The 18,814-nt window shown below is 37.6% G+C and overlaps 2 protein-coding genes across 2 annotated transcripts in view; one reads left to right on the top strand and one right to left on the bottom strand.

Annotated features, from left to right (window-relative positions):
* Positions 1-18,814, top strand: part of LOC109400761 (protein hairless) — a 125,063-nt gene that overhangs the window by 65,919 nt on the left and 40,330 nt on the right. The window lies entirely within an intron of this gene.
* On the bottom strand, positions 15,128-15,704 carry LOC115270033 (chymotrypsin inhibitor-like). The gene is made up of 2 exons (XM_029878975.2): positions 15,546-15,704; positions 15,128-15,464 (listed from the first exon to the last, which is right to left on the bottom strand). The coding sequence occupies exons 1-2, from the start codon at positions 15,610-15,612 to the stop codon at positions 15,283-15,285; spliced, it is 249 nt and encodes an 82-aa protein (XP_029734835.2). The 5' UTR covers positions 15,613-15,704; the 3' UTR covers positions 15,128-15,282.

Here is an 18,814-nt window from a genome sequence, read left to right as displayed (position 1 = left end):
TGGTTCGCAAGTGGCAAGAGTGAACGTGGTTGGGTGACGCCTGGACCCAAGGAACAATTCGAAGTCATTACATAATAAACATGCATGTCGAACTAATGCTGGTTTATAACATCCACAGCTGAACAAAACCAAATAATAAGCTGAAATGATGCTATTTACATTGTTAATAAGCCAAAATGCAACATTTGGCACGTATGTGAACAGCAATTTAATTATAAGCTTAACAAACGTCAGTAATTTTTGTTTGTTCGATTTGCCCTTACTAGCTTTAATATAAGCTGAAGAAGAACTTTTTTCTACATGTTAAAAAGCTTAGGTTCCACAGTTTCCGGTAGCTGATTAATGTGGTCTACATAAATTGAACAAATGCTTTCGAAGTTTAATACTTCAGCTATTGTGGAAACGTTCAATAATGGTTTAACTGTAAGCTATACAAACGGGTTTATGATTTATTTGTTCGATTATCACTTTTCGATTGAACAACATGTCAAAGTGATTATAATAGAGCAGTACTGGAACGTTCCTCATTATTAAATATGTATTGATGACTGTTGCACACCAATGCAAAATATTCGAAACATTTGCTAATTTTCGTTGCAATTTCAAAGTTGTAGTCATCTTCACAACTTTTTTAAATAAATATTTACAACCTCCCATAAATCCGAATATTGATCTTTCATAGCATTGCGAAGATGTTACACTCTCAGCGAGTAACTTACCAATTCCAGGATGGCGTAGTCGGCAAGGCATGCGACGGGTGATTGGGAGATCACGAGTTCAAATCCCAAGTTGAGAAATTTTTAGAAGAGCTTGTGTGTTATAAATACGTTGCGATGCGACAAATAAACATGATTGGAGTATAATTGCACCTCGCACTTCAATTTGTTTTTGTTTTCGCAACAGGTTATTATAGCTGAATACAAGTTTAATATGAGGCTGATATAACACAGTTTACTTCCGACTGTATAGCCTGTATCGCGCTTTGCAGAAAAGATTGCTGAATAACTTCTCCACTTTTGTTTGAACAACGCCTGATTACAAGCTGTGATGAAATAATGTTAAACTGTAATTCAATCAAATGTGGAATAAAAATGTCATTGCAATGTTGGTTAAATGAGTGAATGTTCCTTGGGGAGTTGTTGCTACGCAAGCAGGGATGCTAACATTGTCTGCTTGACAGTTCGACAATGATTTTTCATAAGGGCCTAACTGACTTGATCGATTTCTCTTCGTCGGTTCTCTCTTTCGTTAATAACTTGATCAAAACGAACAAAATCATTATTCTTTTTGTTCCTATAGCAAGATGTCATCTCAAGTCATCTCCTTCGAATTTCACTCAAAAAAATTGGGAAAACTCAATACACATTCTGTAATAACACAAAGAGAGGATCGATGAAGAGAAATAGAAAATGTCAGTTGGGCCCTAATAAAGAATCAGTATCGAGTTCGCATCACATTCAAATGCGCTATATCGCCTGCTGTGATCATTCTCTTTATCACAGCTTTATTCAGTACATCTTATATCTCACAGTTTAGACGACGACAAGCTGGTAGCGGTGCTCTCGCGTGCGTGCGATGAATAGAAATACACTAGAACTCCAATGGCGCTGTAGTCACTTTTCTCAATCAATTATTTTAATAACTTTAATTGCAATAATTTACTATTTTTAAGTGTCCTTCATGTAGAGTACCTTTTGTTTTGGTAAACAAAAGTAACTTGACACTTCTAGTACCGCTGCTGACGCTGTAAGGGCGTGGCAAACTAGATGTTAGTCACACGAACAGCCGCGGCATTGAACTTCTGTGGCTAGTTATTCTACTGTGCGATGCGACCATGCCTAGGCAAGTCCACCCTAGAAATGGGAGACCACCGGCTTACTGGTGGACTCAAGCAATTGCGGACCTGCGCTGCGCCTACCTGCGGGCTAGGCGGTGAATGCAGCGATCTGAGGAAGAGCGAAACGAACGGCGAGTGGTGTTCGCCGCTGCAAAAGCCGCGCTGAACACCGAGATAAGGGCAAGCAAAAAAAAAACGCTGCTTCTAGGGTCTCCGTCAGAGTGCCAATGCGAACCCGTGGAGTGATACCTTCAGGATCGTGATGGCCTGGACGAGAGGTGTAATGGCTCCTACAGAGCAATCTCTAGAAATGTTGGAGGGCAATTATCGAGGAGCTTTTCCGCGTCATGATCCTAGTGCTTGGCCTCCTTTCGTAGGAAAGCCAGGGACTGATGCTGGCGATGAGGTGAGGGTCACCGATGTGGAACTTGCGGGGATAACAAAGTTCCTTAGCGAAGATAAGACCCCAGGACGAAGTTCCGAATCCGGCCTTAAAAGTAGCTATTGCAGAGGCTCCCGAGATGTTCAGGTCTGCTATGCAGAAATGCCTGGACGAGGAAGTTTTTCCAGAAGTTTGAAAGTGGCAGAGCCTGCTTCTATTGCCAAAGGCTGGAAAACCACCCGCATACCCGTCGGCATATAGACCAATATGCTTGATCAACACGGCGGGGAGATCATCCTTAATAGAATGATGACGTACACTGAGGGTGTAAATGGTCTCTCGAGCAGCCAGTTCGACTTCCGGAAGGGGAGGTCGACCGTAGACGCTATACTGTCAGTTACAAAAAACGCCGAGGTAGCGCTCCAGCGTAAGAGGAAGGGGATTCGCTACTGTGCAGCAGAGATGCCAGATTATTTTATCTAAAAATCTGTATCAATACAGATTTTTCTGTATCGCCATATTTGAAGGTATATTAGACACCGAGAGTCATAGATTTCAAAATAAATTAACAAAAAGGTACTACTTTTTGACGGTGTTTAATTTTTACTGGTATTGATTTTTGTGAAAATGTACAAAATTTCATAAATTCTTTAAAGTTCAAGCAGCAATTTACAAAGTTTTCATTAAATGTATTGAAAATAACCTAAAATGTTATGATTTCTGGAGAAATCTGTATCACATTTTTAAAATCTGTATTTTTCTGTACTCTGTATCTTGTCTGTATAGCAGGTCATAAATCTGTATAATACAGAAAAATCTGTATACAGGTATGTTCCATTTTTGTCACTATCCGTTTTTGTCACTATCCAATTTCGTCAACATTTCATTCCATTTTTGTCAACACTTAGATTTTGTCAAATTTGTTTCCTCGAATACGAGTTATTTATAGTTTAACATTAATCTTGAGGCAATGCATCCATGAATGAATTTGAAGCAACCACCAATGATGACATAGAAGACGTATACGCCACAGTAGCTTTAAACACATTTCAAATTCGACTGTAAATAATGTTAATTCATGCTTTCTCTCATGCATAATTTTACTTCTTATTTGAGCATCAGAAACATTAAACCCATAAGCAAAAAAATTAACCGAGCCAATTTAATTAATGAAAATCTAACAAGAGGTGGCAGAAGGTAACACGTGAATATCAATATCATCATCAACAATTTTATCGTTTTGTAAAATGGCTCAATTATTTTCCAAGTGTAACATAAGTAGCTAATCATTATAGGTCAATAATAGATGGGATGTGTATATAAAACCATCAAAGGACGGACTCGACTATCCGGCAATAGGAAAAAATCACCCTGGATAATCGAACTTTTTTTTCATTAGCTCCTTGTGTTAAAGCACCTTAAGTGGTGTCCCTTCTGGGGATTGCTCCAGGATGTCTGTCTGGGTGTTCCTCCAAGAACTTCCTTCTGAAAATCCTTCTGCTCCTTTCTTCTTCATCATCTTTAGGGCTCTACGTACCAACCGGAACTTAGCCTGCCTCTTCAAATGTTATTCGAGAAATTTAACAGTTTAGGGTTTTTTTTTGCCTGTCATTACCTGAATTTTTACACTACAATCTTTTTACGAGACTTTTTTTAACCCTCGAGCAGTCGCGTTTTTGACTACCTGCAGCGACGCCGCGTTCACGCTGTGTACCACATTCGTGCACTTTTCATGGTGCGTGTACTCAGTACACGACGCGACCGCTCCCGGGTTAAGTGAAATAAATTTCACGTGATTTTTTACACGATTTTCTTTAAATTACGCGATGTGCTGAATTCTTCTCTCCTGGTCGCTGTTTCTTTCCGACGGAGCTTAAATTTCTACCGGAGATCCCTCTTGTTATCCTTGGTTTTCTTTAGTAATTCTTTAGTTTTCTAGGGATTCTACTTTGTATTCCTCGAGATTTATTAATGGGTTTCTTCTGAGAAATCGCCAGGAAATAATTCAGAAGTTCCTTTAGGTGAATTAGTCTTTCAGAAATAAGTTTCTCTAGGAAAGAGGAGTCTAGGATCTTGGAAAACAATCTGGGGATTTCTCCAGCAACTTCTGAAGGGCTTACAGAAGAAACTAAGGATTCCCAATAAATCCTAAGGAAATCCCATAGTTCTGAAAGTATCCTTCGAGGAACAATAGGATTTTTACTGAAAGAACTAATACAGGATTCCTAAAAGGAACTTCTCAAGGATTTCCACAAGGAATTCAGGAATATCTCCCCCGAGATTTCTATACAGAACATCAGGAGGACTCCCTGAAGAAACTTCTGGAGGTTTTTAAGAATTCCTGGAAGATTACTAGACTCTTTAAAGAATCAAAGAAAAAACTTCTGATGAAATTCTAGTAAAACTGTTGAAGGAATCCCAGAAATAAATTCTGGAGGAACTCCAGAAAGAACCTTTGGAGAAATACCAGAACAATTTTCTGGAGAGATTTCAGAAAGTAATCTTGAAAGAAATTCTAAAGAAATGGAGAAAATCCTATACAAGTCTGACTCGATTATCCGGAGCCGGGATCTAATGCTTTTCAACCACATATCTGAGGAACGGAATCCTCTGAAAAGCTGATATATGGACATTTTGTCAAGGCAACATTGATAAATAATCAGTCAATATTTCAGCTTCTTTCAGCATACCGTTTGCAAGGTATATTTTTGGGAAGCGCCAAAACCCGACTCCGGATAATCGAGTCCGACCTGTATTTCAAAAGCAAAATCCTGGTGTTTCTCCAGAGCAACTCTTGGATGGATTTCATCAGGATGTCTAGTTTAAATCCCAGAATGATTTTCTTAGCCCACCTTGTGCATTATGGCCATACTAGACCAAAACTGTACAATACGTCAGCGAGCTGTTTCCAACGTAATGCATAAGGAGGGTAATAAATTCCAATTCCTGGTAAAATATTTGAAGGGATCCCCAAAAAAACTCCAGGAGAAATTTTAAATGAGACATCTAGGTTGATCCGATGAGAAATTTCTGAAGAAATCATAAGGGGCAGAACCTCTTTTCTCTAAAAATTCTTAACGAATTCCAAAAGATAAACATTCGGCATGGTGCAAGATAACCTAGAAGAATTATGGAGGAACTTCTTGGGGAATCCAATATTCTGGAGAAGTTACAAGTGATCGATTAGAAAAATTCCTGGAGACTTCCTAAAAGTATCCTAGACGAAATATTTATAGGAATCTGTGAAGATGATACTCGTGGAGAAATGCCTTCCGGAAGGAAGTGAACATATCCTTTTTGATAGAATATCGAAATTACGTTCCTGTAGATTAATCATTCCTAGAAGCATGTCATTTTTTAAAATGTCGATCCGGGTACTGGAACTGTAATATGTGTCATTCTTGCGTTCAACGAAAATATATTTCCAAACATGTGGTCACAAATGTGGTGAAAACCTCTTGTCGGCGTCACAGTCAAAAAATGTTATTTGAACTGTGCAACCAAGATGTGCTAAAAAACTAAAAAACATCAATATTTCATAGTAAACTGCATATTTTTACTTATGAAATGTGTTCTAGAGTAAAATTTCCAATTCATATTAAAATGTTGCAAAATATTTTGTCAAAGAAAATTATTCCGTTTTTATCACTATTCCGTTTTTGTCAACTGAAAATCGCGGACAGTGTTGATAAAAACGGAACATACCTGTATCTGGCATCTCTGCTGTGCAGTAGTGACTCTGGATGTAAGAGGTGGGAGAACCTCAGGAGTTCCACAAGGTTCCATCGTGGGTCCAATGTTATGGAATGTCATGTACGACGAGGTGTTGAGGTTAGAGTTCCTAGCGGCAGTGGAGATTGTCTACGGTGATTCGATCGAAGAAGTGGAGTTGACAACCACCCACTGAATCAAGGTTGTGGTACATGAGGCCCAGGAAACTGGGGTTGGCTCGCAACTAAACTGAGGTGGGGGCTGTAAACAACTGAAAGTCGGAGCAGCAAGTGGTGATCATTGGGGCGATTGCACTTATCGCTTCGAAGCGCTCCGTTAAACACTTGGGTGTGATGATTGACGATAAGCTTACCTTCGGTAGCTATCTTAATTAAGCCTCCACATTGCATTGGCATTGTCCCGGATGATGTCCAATAGCTCTGCTGTGTATGTAACACATCCGTTGCAATATTTCAACATCTGATCCACAGTGCACATGCACAAACGCCACCGAAGACAGCCAGCCCCGGCTAAGCAATCGATACCAGTCAACTGCGGAATGTGCTCAACCGTAAGTAATTTGAGCCTAGCCCGGTTCGCTTGAGACCCGATTAGAAACGGAAGCCACAATTCTTCCACCGCACCGAGGGACCATGGGACCACCACCATGCATGGCAAAGACAGCAGCGCCGATGACGACGACCAGGACCAACCAAACCGTCGTCGTCGTATCGGCTGAGGCTTCTGTTTCAATTAGGTAAATTGCAATTTATGGCCCTTTTTATGGTTCACGCCATGCTCTTCGGTCGCTCCTTGTCAGCCGGCACGGCCGGCGTTCGTTGTTACATACGATACCTACGTGCGCTGCTGCTGATGGCGCGATAATGAAATCATCAAACGAAATGCGTGCGAAGCACTCGGGAGGTCTGCAGAATGGCTGGCCTCTGTTACTGCCTACGGTTTGGTGGTCAAAAGGGGCGATGATGATGGCATTATACTGTGGGTCCTTGGGGATTGTTCGCATGGGATGGGGATCTCGTTATTCGATGCTTCCTAATTGATTTCGGTATTGCCTTGCGATGATGATAATTCAATTGGGTGAAGGTTGATTGTCATATGTGTCGATGAAAGGGATACAAATTAAATGCTGAATAAAAATTCTGCCTTCCTACCTAACTGACATGGTAAAATCAGAGCTACGCTCTCTTTACGTCTTATAAAAAATTACTCCGGAGAACACGCTCAATGAATTATATTTCCACGAAACTTTTCTGTAATTAACGAAAAAGGAACATTCTTGCAGGATTTCCGTTTATGAGTTAATCAAGATTACACGGAGAATTCCTTTAGAATGTACCCAACTAACAATTGCAAGTCACAAAAAAGCAAGCTTAATGAATTGTTGCTTAATAATGGTAATGATAGCTGAACTGAAATTATGCTCTACACATTACCGTTTAAATGATTTTTCAATTGAGAAAGTAGTCAATGTTCGACTTTCCTCGTCAGTATCAACATTGATAAATTAAAACACTTTTCAAAAGTTAACAAGAAATTTATTCGACAAGCATGGATTCCTTAACAAAAGAGTTTAACAAAACATTTGTCTATATCTTATTAAGCTTATTATCTTATTATCTTATTAAGCATCAACCATTGTCCATCACAGCTCAATTGTGACAGGATATTTGACTAGCACCAAATTAAATATGGGTCATACCACAATATTCCTAAATAATGGACGCAGTGATTAAAAAGGCTCTACAGATGAGGAAAAAAAAGCTGATGTATCGATAAGCATATGCTCCTGAATAATGTGCTTTTCACTTGTCAAACAAGTGTCCCGTCATAGTTTGACTCGGAACTTTGTTCGGATTATGGGATAAATCATGGATAAAACTGTTTAGACAACCAAGTTATTAAAGAACCAATATTTTAAACAAATCACATAAAATAAAACAGAATAGAATTATGTTGTTTAACATTGAGTGCCGAAAAACGTAACCAACGTAAAAATGAGGCATTTATTTATTACTAGCTGGCCCGGCAAACTTTGTCTTGCCCGGTTGTGGTGGTTTGACAACTGTTGAGCTCAAAATATCACCGCACTCTAGATTGGTTTCATTTCGATCGTGTTGATTTCCTTCCCAGCTCATAAAAAATCAGTACTATATCAATTTTCTTACTTTTCTGGTTGATTTTAATAGTTTTTTGTACATATAAACACAGCCACCACGAATATGAACCGAACCGTGCAAGAGTCATGCTGATCGGTTCATCCGTTCTTGAGTTTTGTTGCCTCAAAGGAACTTCAAACTCATTTTTATATATATAGATAGATAGATAGATTACACAGCGCAACATTTGTTTGTCTCAAGAGCAAACTTATGTGTCTCCGAAGAATTTTGGGCCGCTGAATCCGATTCCGGGCTCAGATTTGCTCTAACACGTCACAATTTTGAGCTATACCTTAATTTATAGCGCAATATATGCGATTTTGGGCTTTTTTGACTGCAAGCCATTAGGCTTGGAAATATATTTTTTAAGCAATCAAAAGGTTAATTGGTCAATTAACATCTAAATTAACGACTCATGCAAAATATTTCGTTTTACCTAATCAAAATGTCAAATGTCTGGAAACATTTCAAGTATCACTAAACACCCTTATGCATTATTTATTGAACATAATATCAAGATTCCATGACAAAAGCATAAATAAAAAAAAAATGCTTCACGGATCTTCTACTGAGCATGAGTAGATTACCTGAACAGATGCTGTGAATGCACCAGTCCAAAACTATACCGCACCACATATTGTCATACATTTTTAAAGATCGAAATTTAATAATAAAAATAAAAACATATTTATATCGCAATTACTACGTCTGAAAACAATATCTTTAATAAGTACCAACACGTTTTGGCCGCATTCGATACAAGTTTTCTCACCGTGCGATAAAAATACTGATAGCGAAATCAGAATGGAAAATACGTGTTTTGGGCTGAACAGCTGTTGAAGTATAAGGCGTTGTTCAGTTGATTACCACGTGCTGAGCTAATTCACCACTGCTGAACACAAGTTCAGGAGTGATCATTATTGAGTCATGGGAAGATTATGTTTTGCTTTGGGTGCTGCATCTCACCATCTATGGGATGGCGCAGATAGGAAGGCATGCGGCTGGCAATCGACAGTTTTCGAGTTCTAATCCGGATTTAGGTAATTTTATATGTAATTCTTTTTTCATAATAGGTGTTCTCAACATAAGAGCAAATAATTACTCTCGTGAGAGTTCAACATTTTTGCATTTTATTTATTTTCAGTCATTTTTTTCCAAAGATTAATAACAACTTTCCTGTACATTTGTAAAACGCTTTGAACAACAAAAAATTAAGTTGGTGCACAACATGATGCTTTATAACTTCTCCAAATGTGTGTGAACAAAACCCGAACATAGGTTGTACCGTCGTGCGGGGCTTCTTTATACACTTTTTCATGGTTCTTCAACTTTATGACATTATAACTCCCAGACTATTAAATGAATTTCCGCTATTTTTATACACAATAATCGTGAGTATGTACACTGTGGTGCATAATTGATCGGACAAACGCCGATTTTCATACAAAATGGCCAAGTTTGAGATGCTGTAACTATAGTTTGCTTAGGTGGATTGAGCTCAATTTTTGACACGGAACTACGAATATGCTGAATTTTGTGTATACAAATTATAAAATGTTTTCGTTCACAGGTCTGGGCGTGGCAAGGCATTGAAAAAATTGCAAAAGTGATCGGACAGCGGCACGCGTGTAAATCAAAGGGGTACCGCTGTCCGATCACTTTTGCAATATTTTCAACGCCTTGCCACGCCCAGACCTGTGAACGAAAACATTCTATACTTTGTATACACAAAATTCAGCATATTCGTAGTTCCGTGTCAAAAATTGGGCTCAATCCACCAAAGCAAACCATAGTTACAGCATCTCAAACTTGGCCATTTTGTATGAAAATCGGCGTTTGTCCGATCAATTATGCACCACAGTATATGTAGGATGTATGCAAAATTTGAGCTTAATCCATCAATAAACAAAAAAGTTGTTCATACACCAATCGGACACATCTCATATAGAACCGGATGGGGGCTACTTTGGACATTTTTATCTATAACAAAACTGCATTTCAAATTCCAGGGTTATTTAGAAAACTACGTTGTACCAATACTGTATCATACATAATTTCAATAAAAATATGCGTTTTAAGATGGTTCTGTGCTACCTTTGGTATTATGAGCAGCGTGATATTGCTATATAGATAGCCTGAAAAAAGGGACCATCAATCCTTTATTTGGGTCAAACGGTCATTTATAACGTATAACGATACAAATATTCGATTGTATATGCTACGTTGATACATTTTGAATGATTTCTGCTCGAGAAATGTTTTAGAATCTTCGAAAATTTTCTCATAAAAATATTCTGTGAATTTCTCCGAGAATTCCTGCAATGATTGTTTTCAAAAAAATGGAAGTCCAAAGGATTTTTTTCACAGAGATTCGGAGATCCTTTCAGAAATTCCTCTAGAAAATCAGAAATTTCTACAGAAACTTTTCCAAAAAAAATATTGATGGAAGTTTTATAGAGTATCCTTCAAGAATTACTCTATACACACTAAGAAAAAACATCTTTTACTGAAATCTCAACCGGTCAGTTTGTTTTGCAGGAAAAATCGGCAAAGTTAGCATCTTTTACCAAACTTCGTTAGAAATTGACAGTTAAACGATAAAATTTCGGAAAACCCGTTACCAAACGCTTAGCAGTTAAGATTTAGGTAAAAAAAAATACAGATCGTGACTAGCTGTCTATACAGTAGACGTTCGTTCGGTGCAAACGCTTTGACTGTAATGCTTTTTAACTGAAAGTCCGCTATGTGCAACAATTTTGCAGTTATCGCATCCCTATCCATCAGACTAAAACGTGAAGAGCGATTCACGTGGCTGCATACTGCAGTAACTGACAATCTGTTGACGTTTGCCAGTTGTTGCAGTTATCGAACGTCTACTGTATTCAAGGATTCTTTCAGGCACTTCTTTGACATTCCTCTAGAACTTTCTCCTATTTCTCTGATAGTTCCTCCAGGGGTTCCTGCATTGATTGCTTAGGGTTTATTCAGACATTTCATCTGGGATTCTTTCAGTTTTTTTTTTTCTTTTTTTTTTGTGATGCTTCAGGAATTTCTCCAAAGATTCACTCACCACTCCTGCAGAAAAAAACTCCAGAATCTATCCTTGGAATGTTTCAAAGAAAACTTCCACGAATATCTTTAGAGGGTTCTCCAATTCTTCAAGGTATGCTTTGAAGATTCCATTGAAAAGTATATTTTTTTCTTCAGTGGTTCTCTAAATAATTCCTCTGGGATATTTGTAAATTGTATAAGAAATTCCTCTAAAAATTCCTCGTGAGGTATGACGAAGAGCTCTTCTATTTTTTTGATCCTCCAAGGATCACTCAAAGGGATTGAGGGATATCTGAAAGAATTCCGCCAGTACCTTTGCCTGCTATTTCTGCAGACATTTTTTTAAAAGAAATTGCTCCAAAAAGAAAGAAAGCGTACATTCAGACTTTCTTTAGAAATTCTTTCAAGGATTACTTCAATTCTTTGGAATTTTTTTTTTCAAGGATTCATTCGGGAATTCTTCTGTTAATCTTGTGCGCAATTTCTGCGGGAACTGCTGAACATCCATAGAAGAGTTTCTGAAACAATTTCTGCAGGAGTCTCTGAAGGAATCCCAGTAGATATTCCTGATGGAACCATTGCGGGTTGAGGCAATTTCTAAATTTCCACTCATTGAAAAAAAAAATCCTGGAAAAATGATAAATTTGACTATTTTTATCATTTTTCTTGTCATTATTGAGCATTACTGTAGCTAGGCCTATTGTGCAACGTTATTGATTTTAAAATAATGCCATTGAGTGGGAACATCTACACCAACAGCTAATTGATGTATAAAATCAAGTGAAAATTGATGGAAGTGACGTTGCTAAGAAGGTAAATGTCACTCCTTGGACTTTCGATTCCTGGGATGAAACACAGGCATTTACTCTGCCTACGTTTTTGACCTTTACTTCAGAATTTTTGCAGAAATCCTTGGAAGAGTTTCTAAAGAAATTCTAGGAGAAATCCTTAACCCTCGAGTAATCGCGCTGTTGTATTTTGTACAACACGTTGAAAAAAACTCGCTTTTTGTACTCCGCTTTAGTGTGGTGCTGACGCAGGTAGCCAACCGCGCGAGTTACGGAAGGTTAAAAAATCTGAAAACAACGTTTGAAAAAAATCCTTTGCTGAAACTCTTGTAGAAACCCCTACAACTTTGAAGGAATCTCTGAAGATATTTATTAAGGGATGCGTTCCTGAAGAAATTTCAGAAGGAATCCGAGCAGAAGTTTCTGAAAGAATCCATGGAAGAATTTCTAATGAAATCTTTGGTAGCATTACTGTAGAAATTTCAGGAAGTTCCCTTTAACAAATTTCAAATATCTAAAGAAATCTCAGGATGTTTTTTTTTTTAAGAATCCCAGCAGGAATTTCCGGAGAACTTCCTGAACAAATAACTGGAGAAACTCGTTGAGAATCCCTTGGAAAAAAATCCTTTAAAAAAAATTGAGAAATTTTTAGGAAAATCCTGGGGAAATCCTTTAATATTTTTTCCAGTATTTTCTGAAAGTAATTTGTGGAAGTGATTTTTGAATGAATCTTCAAAGAAATTTTTAAAGGTTTCTCTGGAAGAATTTTCTAAGGAAACTTTGGAAGTACTTCTGAAAGCGGGCTGTGGAAGATTTTCCAAAGAAATCCTTGGAGAAAACTCTGGCACAACGCGAAACCTTTGATTTTCTGAAAAAATTGCTGAAAGCATTTGTGAAGTAATCCATGAATGATTTCCTCGTACGGATTTCGGAAAGAATCTAAGGAGGAATTTCCCAAGAATTCCATGGAGGATTTTCTACAGGAATTCTTGTAGAAATTTCTCGAGGACCCTCTAGAAATCTTTCAGATCAAAATTTTCAAAAAATTTCACAAGCAATACATGAAATACGTTCTAAAATATCACATATTCTGCTGTGGAAGACTTTCTGAACGGAATTTCCGGATGATTTTCTGTAGGCCATGGAGCAATTTTAGAAGGAATCCATGGAAGGTTCTACAAAGGAGTTCTTAAAATAATGTCTGGGGTCATCTCTAAACAACTTTGAAGATCATTGTAAAGGTAACTATAAATTATATAAATTCTAAATTCCTGAAAAAATACTCAGATAAATCTCCGAATAAATTTCTGACAGATTTGTTTACAAACTCCTTGGTAGATTTTTAAAGCAATCGCTGGAAGCATTTCTGGAGAAATACCTGATTTTTTTTTCACTGATCAATGGAGAAATTTCAGAACATATCTATGGAGGAATCTCTCAGAAAATTTCTGAAGGAATCAGTAAAGCATTTCTGAAGAAATTCATGGAGGAATTTCTGATGCAATCCATGTAAGATTTCCTAAAATAATCTTTTGAGAAATTGTGGAGGAATATCTAGTGAAATATCTTAATGAAACCCTGTAAGAAATAGAGGATACCCCTGGAGATAATTTCCGAAAAAAACAGCATTGATTTTTTTAGAAAAGGGTTCGTAGAGGAATTTGTAAGGTAATTCTTGAATAGATTCCTGAAGAAATCTCGGGAAGAATATCTGAAAGAATTCCTGAAATATTTGAGGATAGCGGCACAAAATAGTATTATCACATGAATTATTACTTGACGTTTGTGAGAGCGCTGAAACGAATGCAAAATCTTGTAGGAAATTTCACTATGTTCAGGAGGACGGAATAAAGATTTCCCGATATGAAAAATGTTATTTTTCCTACAATTTGAAGCACATTTTGGAAAATGGCAACGGTTTTTTTATATGTATGAGAGTGCAAATAATTTCGTAAAAAAAACACATGAGCCCTTCCCAAATGACAAAGCTGTTTCTTAATCTTACACGATTATAAAGATAGCGCAAGCAAAAAAAATCTATGTAGTGTATGCTCAAACGTATAGAAGCAATCAAAAAGGTGCTTATTAATACATAGCATGATTGTTTCAGTACAATTTGTGAATATTTCTTCGGGAATTTCTCCTTTTAGCTATTTCTGCAGGTAATTCCTTCAGAGATTTATTCAGAAATTACTCTATGTATTCCTTCACGAATTCCGCTAGAGATTTCTCCATTAATTACATCTGGAATTATCCCAAGTATTTCTACAGTAACTTCTTCCAGTAATTTTTTTCAGAATAAATTTTATCCAAAAATCTTTAAAGGGTACATCTATTCCATGGAATTCTTCCAGGGGTTTCTCTGATTTTTCAAGAAATTCCTCCTGGAGGGATTTTTTTAGGTATTTCTCCAGGCATTCATCCAGAAGTTCCTCCAGGAGTTCTGCCAGGAGTTCTTTCATGAGTACCTCCGGGGATTCCTCCAGTGACTCCTTCAAGAATTCTTTCGAAAATTTCTACAGGAATTACTCCAGGAACCTTTTATGGAGCACCTCCAAGAATTGCTCCAGTAATTGATTCAGGAATTCTTCCACAGATTTTTTTTTAGAAATCCTTCCAGGAATTCCTCCAGTAATTTTCCAGGGATTCCTCCAGGGGTTTTGTTCCCAGGGATTGTTTTCTTTGGATTCCCCAGGGATTTCCTCCAGGAGTTTCTTCATGAATTGCTTTAGGCATTCCTCCACGAATTTTTCCAGAGATTCCCACAGATATTCCTTCCGGAATTCCTCGAAGGATTCCTTCAGGTATTCATGCAGAAACTCCTCTAGGGATTCAGCCCAGTATTCCTTTAAAGATTTCTCCAGGAAATCCCCAGGAATTCCATCAGGGATTTCACCAGGAACTTATCCAGGAAGTTCCTTCAGGCATTTCTCCAAGACATTTCTCCAGGGATTCCACCCCGAATTCCTCTAGGAATTCCTCCAGATATTTCTCCAAGAATTCCTTCAGGAATTCCTCCAGAAATTCTTTCAAGGAATCCTCCAGAAATTTGTCAAGAAATTCTTTCAAGAATACCTCCACAAATCTTCCAGAAATTTACCACCGCTACCAGCCAACGCTAATCTGTATAGAACAGGTGAAGTTTTTCCAACGTATTGTACAAAATAAAACAGCGTGACTGCTGATGGGTTAAAACAATGCATTTAGAATATCATGTTCCTAGTATGATTTATTTAGTTAATGGTGCTGGTCAAATTCTTACTAAAAAAAAATATGGCCAATGAGGCAAATTTGATCGTAGCCTAGATCAAATTCTTATTTTTAAGTTGCTCCTTCTCAAGGACACTGCGATCGCAAAACACACTTTCCGGCTGCATTCCGAACGTATCCACTCTTGCAAAACCATCCACTAATGCACTGGGCAACGCACATGCCGGGTTTCTGCTTGATCGAGGCGCACGTGTCCGGGCACGCTGAACCGCACGCCCTATACTCCTCGTTGGGGCGCTGATTATTCGCTGAAATTATATCGGAAACGTAATCGTAATTGCTGGTGATTCTATTATCATATTACACGTTGTTGAGTGATCGTTCGTTACCTGGCTGAGCACCAACAATGGCCAACAGCAAGACCAAACAGAAAGCCACACTGATGAATGATCGCATTTTTAACACGAAAAAAATGTGGCGGTGAGTATAGTGAACAACGTTAACTTAGAATGTGAAATGCGATGTGCTACGAGCGCTGAATATATGGGATGTGCTGCTTTCATGGGGAATCACCGCGGAAACCTGCTCGTTTGGTGTTTGCCTCAATTATTTACTAAAATGGTGATTTAATTATGATTGCTCGCACAGATATTGTACTGTTAATGATCGCACATTTTGGGTAAACCCAAAATCAGGGAAAAAATGTATACAGGATTTTACAGCAAGTCGTGTTATAGTTTTATGACAATTGTTTGCACAACAATTGATAGACACGAGCTCAATTATTTTATGGAGCCCTCATAGCGGTCAATGCGTAGGATCATGTTGGCGGTGTCTGGGTTCAGAGAAGTAGGCTTTGTAGCAGTTAAGGAGAAACTTCAGAGAATATAAACATGGCTGCCACAATAGGGCACTGCACTGTTTTGATTTTGTATGGGATTTTGACGTTTCTTGGCCTTGTTGTTTACAAATTTTTTGTAAGAGTAAAAGAGAAGGAGAGAATTTCATGCAGTACCCTATGGCTGACTTGGTCCCCTACTCACGTTTTCAAGAGCACCAATCTTGAAAATTCGTAAACAAATGCGCTCGATTTGTAAAAGCTGCCTCTTTCTGCAAGTGAGCAAAGTTGGTATGAAAAATTGCAATGGGATTTCTTGATCACGGTGCCCCCACAGACCGTTATTATAAAATAAGAATATCCATCAAAACGAAGTTCAGGGATCGATTCCTGGTACCATTCTGAACCTCTGGGCAAATTTCTAAAATAATCCCTAGGAGGAATCTCGAGAAATCTCGATTTGATGTTTTATACTGAGAAATTTTAAAGAAATCCATGTTCAGATTGGACAATATTGCTTAAATACCTACAAAAATTTCCCAAAGTGTTTCAAACCAGTATATATTTATTAACGTTACTTCAATTATACATATTTACTACTTACCCAACTCAGTTAACTGATTAAACTGACTTAAGTATGTTAAAGCATTGTCCAGTTAGAATCCGGACGCAGATAATCACTTATATCTCAGAGGTGGAATAACAAACAGAAAAGGTGAAGCCCTCAAAACAAAGATAATTTACTGTAGTTTCATGGAAAAATATCATTAAAATTATTTAATTTAATTTTTTATACATTTTCTCATTTTTTCCGTGATTGCTTTCTTTAAAATCTGCACAATGATAGTAAATTTTAACAGCAACCCCTTCGGCGGATTTGTTTAACAATCAGGTCATCTCTGTAGTGTCCTGAGACCCTCTACCAATCTGATTAGGATTCCAAAGAAACTTTGCCAAATATTTCTATTCTTGCGAAATTAAGAGCTATTCAGTGAATTCCAAAGAAGCGAAATTTGAGTGTTTTTTCGTTAATAAACACTATCCAACAGTGATGACACCACTACACATCTCAGGCTGTCGTGATAGCTCACCAAATTAGCTCAAACCTCTACAGATCCCTTGTGTGCATTTTTGAAAAGCAGCACGCGGTTCTTGAGGTTATCATCTTTGTACACATTTGGTGTCAAAATCGTGATGTGAGCAAACGATGTCCAGAGCTCGAACTTCCTGGCAAATCTTGGAATTCCAAGCAGATTTATCCATGAACATAAACTTCAATCTTCCTTGGGCACTTCCTCGAGGCATGGTTAACAACATCTGTGCTCATCACACATAATGGTTATGGAGACATTAACATTTTTCGCGACTGTCGTACCTGACCACGCTTAATTTTCAGCGTGTTTGTGCAAGATTTTTTTCCTTCACTTGTCTTCAATCTGAAATAACTTTTCACTCGTAGCAAGAAAATCGATGAAATTTTCACCATCAATAAAGGACTTGTTTATGATCAGACTGCTGTAAAAAAATATGATTATGATCATTGAGAGCGTCACGATAAATTATCCTTTGCGTCCGGATTCTAACTGGACAATGCTGTATGCTAAGCCATACACTAGTTTTAACGAACGCATTTAAAACTAGATTTTTTCATCATTGTTTCATAAACAAATTTTACTTCCAAATGTTATACATTAAAACTTTTCCCGATTCTACAACATGTTTGCAATTTGCACTCCAATTTTCATAGCGATATTAGCTTTCTCTGTGGAGTTATGGCAATAAATGTGAAACAGTGTTGAAACATATTTTTTCCTACAATTTTCTACTGAGTTGATTAAGTGCGTTGTGGTATATACGATATACGATCTTCAAAATCAGAATCATTTCTCAGTTTTCTTAAAATGAATAACGCTTTCAGCCATAATAGTCATAAACAAAATTGTTCTTTTTTTCGATATTGCTAAGCTTTTTGAACAGGGGCGCTCAGTGTTTAGTATTGTATTGTTCCTTGCTGTAAATGCATCGCTCCTATATGAGGCGAGTATTGACACATAATCGATCCGATGACCGTAAGGACGTGGCCAGTGCCGTTATTGACTTTCAAATGTTGAACTCTCGAGTTGTGCACATTAAGAATGATTAGCTAGTCCCAAGCCTAACATTCATTGGTACTCTGTGCAACTTCGATTGCTCTGGTCAATCACGGAGTAGCAAATACGATGTGGACGGTTATCTTCGAATTTAATTTCTTTGATATTGCCTAGAATTTTGAACATTTTTTTGAATGAAAAGTGCTACATATTCTAGCATATGAACACTAGAAAATCACTGAGAAATATGTGTTAAATAAAGATCTAATAGTACACCAATTTTGGAAGAACAGGAAACTACGACGTATAATTGGTCGGCGTTAAGTCAGAGTGGACTACTTGATTTTTTGGAGCAGGGGAAGATAAGCGTAGAAACTCGGCAACTCTGAACTTTCGACGTTTTTTTATGCAGATGTCTCATTACATAAAAGAACTACAGTATTTCAGAAAAAAAATGCGATAAATTTTATATCCCAAGTGCTTGCAGGACATTTTCCCTAAATCATTGAAAAACAGATGGCCCGGTCTGACTCAACGCCGATCAATTAGTAATTACATATTTAATACGTTGTTGTGGATTTATGACGAAGTAGAATAACATCTTCCAAATGATATTTCCTTACAAACTAGGATACCACTCGTGAAAATTTGGCGCTATTTCTATGAATGTTGGCTACATTTTTGAAAGAACATGATTTACGCGAGGAGAAATACGATGCAACTGATTTTC

This window comes from Aedes albopictus, chromosome 2 (assembly GCF_035046485.1).
Source record: "Aedes albopictus strain Foshan chromosome 2, AalbF5, whole genome shotgun sequence".
Lineage (NCBI taxonomy): Eukaryota > Metazoa > Arthropoda > Insecta > Diptera > Culicidae > Aedes > Aedes albopictus.
This window is presented reverse-complemented; position numbering and strand designations above follow the sequence as displayed.